The 10,945-nt window shown below is 55.3% G+C and overlaps 1 protein-coding gene across 3 annotated transcripts; it reads left to right on the plus strand.

Annotated features, from left to right (window-relative positions):
* The first annotated feature begins 344 nt into the window (after positions 1-344).
* On the plus strand, positions 345-10,766 carry MPO (myeloperoxidase). Of its 3 annotated transcripts, none has more exons than XM_072779846.1 (14): positions 345-421; positions 621-698; positions 830-920; positions 1,202-1,377; positions 1,587-1,710; positions 1,824-1,953; positions 2,034-2,240; positions 3,095-3,413; positions 5,663-5,823; positions 7,155-7,410; positions 7,870-8,040; positions 8,643-8,880; positions 9,606-9,820; positions 10,668-10,766. In XM_072779846.1, exons 2-13 carry the CDS (start codon positions 623-625, stop codon positions 9,811-9,813), a joined length of 2,157 nt encoding a protein of 718 aa, XP_072635947.1. In that variant the 5' UTR covers positions 345-421; positions 621-622; the 3' UTR covers positions 9,814-9,820; positions 10,668-10,766. The 3 variants fall into 3 exon arrangements, with proteins under 3 accessions (XP_072635947.1, XP_072635948.1, XP_072635949.1); XM_072779847.1 differs by having other exon boundaries at positions 394-524; XM_072779848.1 differs by having other exon boundaries at positions 413-486.
* The last annotated feature ends 179 nt before the right edge of the window (positions 10,767-10,945 follow it).

Genomic DNA, 10,945 nt, shown 5'->3' on the forward strand with positions numbered 1-10,945 from the left:
TCCCTACAGCTTCCCTCCTCCTCTGGGGTCACTCCATGTCCCATACTTCCTTAGGCTGTTGGTTCCTGACTTTTGTCCCTTTCGAAGGATCTCCAGATACTCAGTTTAACCAGAATTTTGGAGGGGGGTTATTTTGTCTATACCTCCTGGGGACAGCAGTGGTCTAAGCACATAATGGCAGCTAAGAAGCTCTGGGGTGGGATGCTAAGTTCAAAGTCTGGGCACAGCTCTAGTTTCTCTTCTTCTGTCCCTCTCTCCCATATGAGGGACTACCTTTTGGGCACCCCAACCCCAGTGGGGGAGGAGAGAGCATTTAGTATGGGAGGGGCTAGTTCCATCTGCCCCACCCCTCCCCACGCCCAGAGGACATAAAGGCCTAGAGTTGGCTGAGCCCCGTGGCCAATACCAGGTGAACTTCCAGGTAAGGCCCTGGAGGGCTCAGGGACTAAAGTAAAAGAGAGGTGCCTTGACTCCTCCTCTGAGGAGGTAGGTAGGACCCATTGAGGCTGGACTGGAGTATGAAGGTGGGATTGAGGGGCCAGGAGAGAGGGATGGGGGGGCTCTCTGCTCCCAAATGCACTGTGCGCTCAGGACTTACTGGGCTTGGGGTCTTGTTGCAGAGATGCTGCTGTTGCTGGCCCTCGCAGGGCTCCTGGCCATTCTGGCTGTGCCCCAGCACTCTGAGAGTGCCAATCCAGGTAACAGTGCAGAAAGAAGGGAAAAGGTGGTGTATTGGGGTGGTTCTGAGTCCCAAGGATCCCTTTCTTCAGCATAGACTGCCCTGGGCTCTGGGACCCATTCCTGACCTTGTGACCCCTGTTCTGGGCAGCTGTCCTGGAGGTGGAAACCACAGTGGTAATGACCTGCATGGAAGAAGCCAAGCGACTAGTGGACACAGCCTACAAGGAGCGGCGGGAGAGGTGGGGGCCCCACAGCTTTCAGAGATCCAACTCACAGGGGGCCTTGAGGGTGGGGAAGGAGCCCTCTGTCTGTCAGTCTTTGCGTCTCTGGGTTTGAGAGCATCTTCAAAACCATCCCTCCCCCCGGCCTTGCCTCTGTCTGGACACCCAGGTCCATACTCTGCTTATAAAGAGAAACCTTCTCCTGTCTGTGGGTCTCTGTCCGGCGCTCACCTGGGGCTGGGGCTGGGGCTGGGGCTCTGCGGAGTGTCTCTGGCCTCACTCCTCCCTTCTCCAAGCAGCATCAAGCAGCGGCTTCACAGTGGCCTGGCCAGCCCCATGGAACTCCTGTCCTACTTCAAGCAGCCGGTAGCAGCCACCAGGACAGCTGTGAGGGCTGCTGACTATCTGCACGTGGCCCTGAGCCTGCTGGAGGGGAAGCTGCGGCCTCTGTGGCCGCGGCCCTTCAATGTCACTGGTACAGTCGCCCCTACAACCCCAGTGTCCTGCTCCTCTAGTGACCTTGGTCATGTCCCAGTGAGCCTCCCCCCCTTTCCAGGGAGTCTTGGGTGCACGGGAGTCTGCTCTCCGTGTTCTCAGCCTGGGCCCCCAACCGACGCTCCCCAGCTTAGGATAGGAAATGGGGAGACTCGGCAACCACACAAGTCCCTCCTTCCTCGGCCCCAGATGTGCTGACCCCCGCCCAGCTGAATCTGCTGTCCAAGTCGAGCGGCTGCGCCTACCAGGACGTGGGGCTGAAGTGCCCGGAAAACGACAAGTACCGCAGCATCACCGGGCACTGCAACAACAGGTGCGGCTGGCCGCGGGCGGCCCTCGGCGGGCGGGCGACTGGGCGCGGGGTCTGCGGGGTCCCCCACAGCCCGCGGCGCCGCCGGGTGTCAGCGCCCGGTCCCCGCTCTGCAGACGCAGCCCCACGCTGGGAGCCTCCAACCGCGCCTTTGCGCGCTGGCTGCCGGCGGAGTACGAGGACGGCTTCTCGCTGCCCTACGGCTGGACGCCCGGGGTGAAGCGCAGCGGCTTCCCGGTGCCCCTGGTGAGCGCCGGCGGGGGGCGGGGGGCGGGGCGGGGGCCCGGGGGCGCGCGGGGCCGCCCCTGACGCCCGGTGTTCCGCAGGCGCGCGCCGTCTCCAACGCCATCGTGCGCTTCCCCACGGAGCAGCTGACCCCGGACCAGGAGCGCTCGCTCCTGTTCATGCAGTGGGGCCAGCTGCTCGACCACGACCTCGACCTGAGCCCGGAGCCGGCCGCCCGCGTCTCCTTCGTCACGAGTGTCAACTGCGAGATCAGCTGCGAGCAGCAGCCGCCCTGCTTCCCGCTCAAGGTGCTCCCTTCTTCCCGCTGCCTGCCCGGTGGGGACCGGGGGCAGCCTTCCTGGAAGCGGCCACCTCCCTCGGTGCCCAGAGTTCCTTCCCCAGCTCCTAGGAAAGGCTGGCCCTGCCCACCCCGCGTCCTCGCCTCCCTCCGACCCCGGCGAGTGGGTGCAGCTGCCCAGTCTCCGTCCTCCGCCCAGAGGGCCGCCTCCCCGCCCCTGCCCCGGCGCGCGCTGCCTGGGGCTCAGAGCCTGGGCTGTCGGGTGCGGGAGGGCTGGAGGGGACTGGCTGGTTGGGGCACATACCCAGTAGGGAGAGGATGAGAGAAAGGAAACAGAATGGCGGGGGGGGGGGGGGAAGGAGAGGAGAGGAGAGGAGAGGAGCGGAGACGAGAGGGGAGGGGAGGGGAGGGGAGGGGAGGGGAGGGGAGAAGAGAGGAGAAGAGGCAGGAGCCAGAATGAAAGACAGGAAAGGAACCGGAAGAGGCGGCCAACTGAGAGTTAGAGACCACATCCAAAGAACAGAAGAGGGAAGGGCAGACGGGAGGGAGAGAAAGGCAGTTTAGGCTAGGACTAGCCCGCCCTCCTCCAGGGGGCCTCACATCCTGCTTTCTGGAGTTCTGGCATTCTGCTGGTGCAAATTCAGGCAGTGATCCTCTGTAGCCTTGAGAGGCCTCCCTGCAGGCGAAGGGGGCCAGAAGTCCTGAAGAACCCTCCTTTTGGTGTCTGGGTCGCCCCCTCTGGGCCTGGGTTCTAGGCTGCTTTGGAGGTGGGATCAGGCCTTGGGGTGGGGGGTGGACAGGAGAAAAGTTATTCCTGCCCACTGCCCCTGCCCTTGGTGAATCGGCCCCATCTATGTGTCACAGATCCCACCAAATGACCCCCGCATCAAGAACCAACGTGACTGCATCCCCTTCTTCCGCTCCTCCCCAGCCTGCACAGACAACAACATCACCATCCGCAACCAAATCAATGCGCTCACCTCCTTCGTGGACGCCAGCATGGTGTACGGCAGCGAGGACCCTCTGGCCACTAGGCTTCGAAACCTGACCAACCAGCTGGGGCTGCTGGCTGTCAACACCCGCTTCAGCGACAATGGCCGGGCCCTGCTGCCCTTTGACAACCTGCATGACGACCCCTGCCTCCTCACCAACCGCTCTGCAGGCATCCCCTGCTTCCTGGCAGGTCAGCCCTATGGGGGAACCTGGGGTGGTGTGGGGTGCTCCGTGCTGGAGCAACAGGGGGCCTGTTTGTGAGCAGCCTGTGAGTTTGCATTTAGAGAGACTGTCCTCACCAACTTTCTGATATTAATCCAGTTGCCTTGGTGACAAGTTGGATGCAGGCAGAAAGCAAACAAACCAAAAACAACAACAACAACAACAACAAAACCCCCAAAACAAACAAAAACCCAATATCCAAACCCAAACCAAAATAAACAGAAAACAAAAACCCAAACCTAAGAAGGAGACTCAGGGATGGCTGAGGAGTCTCTGTCCATCTGTCCATCTCTTTCTCCAACTCTCCTTTTCCCTCTGGACTCTGGCAGAGAGTTGAGTCCCCAGGGATGGGTAATGAAAGGGACAGAGAGCAACATGGCATCCTCACTCTGTAGAACTACATCATCTGGTATGGTAGCCACTAGCCACACATGACTATTTTCATTTAAGTTTAAGTTGATTAAAATTAAATTTAAAATTCAGTTCCTCTGCTGCACTAGCCACATTTTAAGAGTTCAATAGCCTCATAGGCTAGTGGTTCCCTTATAGAGCAGCACAGATGCAGAACATTTTCAACAATTCAGAAAGTTCTATGGGACAGTGCTGCTCCAGAATACCACCTCCTGCCATCTTGATTCCCTGTAATAAGAAAGAGTGGGGTTTTAAATTTAAACACCTGGCAGTCCTGGGGATATGGTGGGGCAGTAATGGTGCCAGTGCCCCAAAATTTTCTGATGTTTTTTCTTCTTTATTTAAAAGATTTTATTTTATTTTTTAAAGATTTATTTATTTTAGAGACAACATGAGCAAGGGGAGGGGCAGAGGGAGAGAGAGAAGCAGACTCCCCACTGAGCGTGGAGCCCCATGCAGGGCTTGATCTCAGGACCCTGAGATCATGACCTGAGCTGAAATCAGGAGTTGGACACTTGACTGACTGAGCCACCAGGTGCCCCAGGGGTTTATTTTTAAGTAATCTATACACCCAACATGGGGCTCAAACTTACAACCCCCAAATCAAGCGTCACATACCCCACTAACTGAGCCAGCCAGGGACCCCTCCAATATTCTTTAATGTAAATCCAGTAGTAGTCCTGAGGCCCTTCTATTCACCTCTGGCCTCCCAACGTCTCCTCCTGATGGCTCCTGGTAGTGTCTACCCTGGTTGGGCCCTGGGGAGGAGAATCCAGGTCAGCTCTAGTCCCTGCCAGAGCCTGTGCTTTTCTGGGCTAGTGAGGGAAGAGCACCGCTTCTCAGACAGTTATGGCTGCCCCTATCATGGCATCAAGCTGCATGTCCTGGGCCTGGAACATCATGATCTCTGGCAGCTCATGGAATAGTAAACCTGCTCTCAAAGAATTTCTTTCCCACCAGCATCTGGAGCTGACAAAGACTGGACCCAGTGTCCTGTTAAAAGGGCCTGGTCCTAACTCTCTGGCCCTTCCAGAGAAGGGTTGGGGAGGACTAGGGAGCAGATATCTCACCTGGTTTTTTTGAACAGTCTCAGATGTAGACTATAAGCTTCCTGTGCCCTAGGCCCCTTTCCCCCCTACTCTCTGGATCCTGAGCAGGCTGCAAATTAGCATGTAGTAAGGATGGGGATGGCAACTCTGATCAGATGGTAATGGATTTCTAGAGTCCTGTGTTGAGAAGGATTCTGAGTTTGCATCCAATTTTAGCAGGAGAGAGTGCTGTCTGTATCATTAGCTGTCTGATATGATCATGGAAGTAGGGAGTGTCAACCTGCATGCTATTTTTTTTTTTTTTTGCCTTCTCTGAATCAAGAGAATAAGTCAACCAGGCAGTGTTCATGGATCACCTACTTTGTAACAGGCACTGTGTTAAACTCCATGTACCTATGTGTGAGTTGGGTGGAGGGTCAGGTACTAAAAGGCACAAGCCCTTTAGTGGTCCTCATCCTCAAGGAGCTCCCAGTCTCAGGTACTGGAATATGGCAAGTCATGTGTTGGATCTGATGCCTACTGAATGAGCAACTTCAACCAGCAGTGCCCCTAAATGGAGGAAGAATTTATTTGTTTATTCATGGCAAACCAAGGCATCAAGAGAAGATGTCCTAGAGGAGGTGTAAACTGAGCATGGTGTGGGAAGATGGATGGAGAGGAAGTCTGGGTTTCAGACCTTGGCTGGGGAGGGAGTCTTGGTAGAGCCAGTCCTTTCTGATGGGATCTTAGGACTGACAGTAGCTTTTGCTTTCCCAAGGGGATACCCGCTCAAGTGAGATGCCTGAGCTCGCTTCCATGCACACGCTCTTTCTGCGGGAGCACAACCGGCTGGCCACAGAGCTCAGGCGCCTGAACCCCCGCTGGGATGGAGAGAGGCTCTACCAGGAAGCCCGCAAGATTGTGGGGGCCATGGTCCAGGTAGGTAGGCAGTCCTGAGCATTGGTGATGCCGGAGATCGTGCAGGCTTGGGATCCTAACTTGGCTTCACCATACCCTAGCTATGTCGCCTGGGGCAAATGAACCCCATGAGCCTCCACATGCACATCCATGACATGGTAAAAATTAAATGATATATGTGAAAACACCTGGCAGATACTAAGTGCCTGACAAAGGTTACCTGCCTTCCATCCCCTCCTTCCTAGACTGGTTCTCCTTTCTCCTTTCCTATCAGCAGTTTCAGGAAGGTTAAGGGGGTGGATCCAAAGTGCTTGGTGCATAGTAGCTGGTCAGTAAATGCCTTTCCTTTCCTCACCTCCTCGAGGCACCTGGCCCACTCACCTCTTCTGTTGGCTCTATCATAGCTCACCCAATCTCCTCTCTCCCAACATCTTCCTCTTCTCTTTCTCCTTCCTTCTCCTTCTCCGTCTTCTTCCTTTTAAGATTTTATTTGTTTATTCATGAGACAGACAGACAGAGAGGCAGAGACACAGGCAGAGCAGGCTCCCTGCAGGGAGCCCAAAGTGGGACTTGATCCCAGGACCCCGGGATCATGACCTGAGCCGAAAGCAGACACTCAACCACTGAGCCACCCAGGCACCCCCTCTCTCCCAACTTCTGATGCTTCAGCACCCCCATCCTCTCCCCAAGACACACACACACACACACACACACACACACACACACCTTTTTCATGCTCTTAGACTCCAGAGGGGGAGAGAGTTGCAGGTCCTGAGGGTAAGTTTTGGCTTTGCACTAGGTACTTAAGTGAGATTCATTTAAGCCTCAAGAACATTCCAGACTCTAGAATCCTTATCTTTTCTTTTCCCTTGGAAAGCATCCAGAGTGGCCCTTTCCCTTTTTTATCTCCCCTCCTCCACAAACACATCCTGAACCCCACCATGAGCAAGTACTTGCTGGGCACCGAGTAATTTCAAGAGGAAGGAGATACAACCCTTGCCCTCAGTAGCTTATAAATTAGGAGAAAAAAGACCAGTAACTCGAGGGCAAAGGAGCTATTGATTAACAAAGCCCTTTGTTATTTCATCTTTTAAAGACAGACGGTGGCATAATTATCCTTAATTTACATTTGAGTGACAGGGCTCACAGAGGTTAATAACTGGCCCAAGGTCACACAGCAGGCAAGCGGTAGAGGTCTATTTATGCCACTTGGTGCCACTCTGTTAGACTGAGATCCAGTGCTGTGGGAGGTAACTCCCTGGCCGTAGGCAGTGGAGGGACACCCCCAAGCGGGCAGAGACTCTGCACAGAGGGTGAGTAGAAAGGCCCCTCTGAGCACGACTTTTCTCTAGATCATCACTTATCGGGACTACCTGCCCCTGGTGCTGGGACCACTGGCCATGAGGAAGTACCTGCCGAGGTACCGCTCCTACAATGACTCGGTAGACCCTCGCATCTCCAACGTCTTTACCAATGCCTTCCGCTATGGCCACACCCTCATCCAACCTTTCATGTTCCGCCTGGATAACCGGTACCAGCCCATGGGGCCCAACCCCCGCGTTCCACTCAGCAGGGTCTTCTTCGCTACCTGGAGGGTAGTGCTGGAAGGTGAGCTGGACCTAGGCCAGGAGACAGTGGGCTGGCAGCGGAGGATGTAGTGGGGGTGGCCTTGGCAACAGGGAGCGAGCGCAGGAGAAATCCTCTTCCTTCCATCTTTGGGATCCTACCTGATTTTCCAGCCTCAGTTCACTGCTTCTCTATGTAATAATAAAGGGTGAGTGGAGATGGCTCTTAGGGAGCTGCCTCCTTCCTGTGTGTCATGACTCTCAGTGACCCAGGAGCCCAGGGGCTGGGTGCACCCCAGCTTGCAAGTCTGAATGGCATTATCCCCCAAGACTTCGATTCTCCCAGTGAAGACCTGCCCACTGGGGCCACCTTGGCACCAGGAATTGCATGTGCCCAGCCCTTTCTGCAATCCTCTGTCTGCATCTGTTTTTTCCCCGAACTCCAGTCCGAGCCCTGATACTGAGCCAGAGCCTTCCCCACGTCTTGCTCCTCTCATCCCAGGTGGCATTGACCCCATCCTGCGGGGCCTCATGGCCACCCCTGCCAAGCTGAATCGCCAGAACCAGATTGTGGTGGACGAGATCCGGGAGCGGCTGTTTGAGCAGGTCATGAGGATTGGGCTGGACCTGCCTGCCCTGAACATGCAGCGCAGCCGGGACCACGGCCTCCCAGGTGAGGGGCTGCAGGAGCCCCCTGCCCCATCCCACCTCCCACTCTAGAGCCCTGCCCTCTGCAGTGCCCCCACCTGCCCAAGTGGGCTGGAAACCTGTCTCCCTCACATTTCATTTTCCTTCGTTTTACATGCACTTTGAGGGAAAGAGATTATTATCATTTCCATTTTACAGATGAGCAAACTGAGGCTTGAAGAGATTCAGAACCTGCCCAGGTTCTTCTCCAGCAAAGTCAGGGTTAGAGCTTGAATTTGAACCCAGATCAGCCTAACCCCAAAGTCTATGCCTACATTATGGGACAGCTGGTGTGGCTAAACCTTCCAACACACTTCACCCCTCATGGGTCTGTGAGCTTCAGAGGGGGAGCAATGAGATGTTCCTATTCTTGGATGCTGTAGGAGTTTTGGCAGTTGGGAGGGCAAAGGAAACAGAGAGGGTCTTGGCCCTTCATTTCAGGGTTCCCTGGTGGCTTACAGCCTGGGAGAAGCCCCTGTGTGTCCTCCTCTCTCTCCTGTCCCTCAGTATATGGTAGACAGCCATGGTGTGTTGGGGAGCTGGGCTTTCTGAGACCCACCCACAGCCACCGCCGCCTCTCCTTGGCAGGGTACAATGCCTGGAGGCGCTTCTGCGGCCTCCCTCAGCCCAGCACTGTGGGTGAGCTGGCCACGGTGCTCAGGAACCTGGACCTGGCACAGAAGCTGATGCAGCAGTATGGCACGCCCGACAACATTGACATCTGGATGGGTGGGGTGGCTGAGCCCCTGGAGCCCAGAGGCCGTGTGGGCCAGCTCCTCGCCTGCCTCATTGGGACCCAGTTCCGGAAGCTCCGAGATGGTGACCGGTGAGGGGTGGTGAGCCACTTAGGCCCACTGTGTGGTCACAGGCCTCTTCCCCCAACTTCTTGGGGCCCCTACTTCCTCCTGTGAAGTGAGGGGCAGCAAGGGATCTGTGATTTTCCAGTGTGTTCCTGGCCCTCGAGGTCATCCTTGACGTGCTCTGAACCCGTGGGGGGTGCAGCCAGGAGGGACCTGGACCGCTGGTTGTGAAGGAGGGAAGACAGAGAAAATGCAACTTTACTCCTCTGATTTCAAGATGCCACCGTGCAGCAGTCGCTCACTGTTGAACAGTCCCCAAGGCGCTCTTAGTGTCATTTCAATGTGGCCCTGACATCTATCAGGCCTGGTTCTTATCTAGTTCATATTGTGTCCATGGGAAAGTTAGAGAAAAGTGTCCCTCTCTGGGTGGACACATTATAAACAGATTGATTCTCTGTGCCCCCATGGACACAGCCCCGGGCCCGGGCACAGGGCTCTGTGAGTGAGTGCGGGCCCAGCTCCCTGCGCAGCGTTGCCCGGGCCTTGGGGCCGCTGGGCTGACATAGGCAGAGCTGAGGCCAGCGGGCAGTGGCGTGAAAGCCCCTGGGCAGTCTGAGGGCCTGGAGCCCTCGCAGGCTGGGGAGTGGGTGTCTGGGGTGGTCCTTCTTACATCGAGGGTGTAGCTTGAGCCAGCAAACGCCCTTCTGCTGAGGACAGCATCAGTGCCACATCCTCGGGTATCCCCATGCAGGTTTTGGTGGGAGAACAGAGGTGTGTTCAGCAGCCAGCAGCAGCAGGCGCTGGCCAGGATCTCCCTGCCCCGAATCATCTGCGACAACACGGGCATCACCACTGTGTCCAAAAACAACATCTTCATGTCCAACATGTTCCCTCGGGACTTTGTCAACTGTAGCACACTCCCAGCATTGGACCTGACTTCCTGGAGGGACAGTAACTAGAGGCTGGGTAAGCGGGGGATGGGGTGGTGAGGTGAAGCATGGGCTGGCCACCTGGGGCCCCAAGGCTTTCCTTTTCTGAAGTGAGCCCATCCCTGTTCTGGCCAAGAAAATGAGTGACTAGACATCCATTCATTTGTGTGTGTGTGGTATGTGTGTGCGTGTGCAACATATATAAATTGCATTTCCTATATGTGTGTTTTCTGTGAACAGGGGTGGTGCTTTGGGCACTGTGTATACGCGTCGTTTATATGAGTATTACTTGCTGTTTATGTATGAAGCATACGGAAGATAGTAGAGCACACTGGTGGGGAGCACAAGCTCAGGAGTCAGGTTGCTGGGTTCAAATCCTGAGTCTGCAGCTCTCTAGCTGTGTGATCTCCAACAAATGACTCAAGCTCACTGAGAAGCCTGACTTTTCTTCTTTGCGAATAAAAGCTGTCATGGCTCCTTAGAGTCTCCATTTATACCCTGTCTGCCCTTGGGGAGCTCACACTTGACAGCATCCAGGTTAGTAGGGTTGAGCCAGTGACCCCTGGAGGAATGATCATTGGCAGTGAGACCGTGTATGGTGGTTGAATTGTGGGTTCAGGTGAGCAGGCCTGAGCCAGTGGCTCCCCTCTTCCTTCTTTTTTTTTTTTTTTAAAGATTTTATTTATTTATTAATGAGAGAGAGAGAGAGAGAGAGGAAGCAGAGACACAGGCAGGGGGAGAAGCAGGCTCCTGGCAGGGACATGGGACTTGATCCCGGGTCTCCAGGATCATGCCCTGGGCTGAAAGCAGGCGCTAAACCGCTGAACCACCCAGGGATCCCCACCCCCCTTCCTTCCTTATGATGTTTTCTTGCTTATTCACAGGAACCCACCTGGAGAGGAAGTGGGGCCTGTTGGCCCTTTTGTACTGTTTGTTTGTACCTGATGTCTATGATAATAAAGTTCCACTGATGGGGCTCTTCACTCTGTCTGTGTCTGCTCTGTGGCTGGAGCCTTAGCATGAGGCTTGCTCTGGGTTCTGAATTTGATTTTTTTTTTTTAAGATTTTATTTATTTATGAGAGACACAGAGAGAGAGGCAGAGACAGGCAGGGGGAGAAGCAGGCTTCCCATAGGGAGCCCGATGCTGGACTCGATCCTAGG

This window comes from Canis lupus, chromosome 16 (genome assembly GCF_048164855.1).
Source record: "Canis lupus baileyi chromosome 16, mCanLup2.hap1, whole genome shotgun sequence".
Classification (NCBI taxonomy): Eukaryota; Metazoa; Chordata; class Mammalia; order Carnivora; family Canidae; genus Canis; species Canis lupus.

Excerpts from the sequence above, each read along its gene's own strand:
- MPO (XM_072779846.1), top strand. The coding sequence starts at position 623 with ATGCTGCTGTTGCTGGCCCTCGCAGGGCTCCTGGCCATTCTGGCTGTG. Across the intron at positions 699-829 it reads CTCTGAGAGTGCCAATCCAG|CTGTCCTGGAGGTGGAAACC; the intron begins GTAACAGTGCAG and ends TGTTCTGGGCAG. Across the intron at positions 8,881-9,605 it reads AAGCTCCGAGATGGTGACCG|GTTTTGGTGGGAGAACAGAG; the intron begins GTGAGGGGTGGT and ends ATCCCCATGCAG.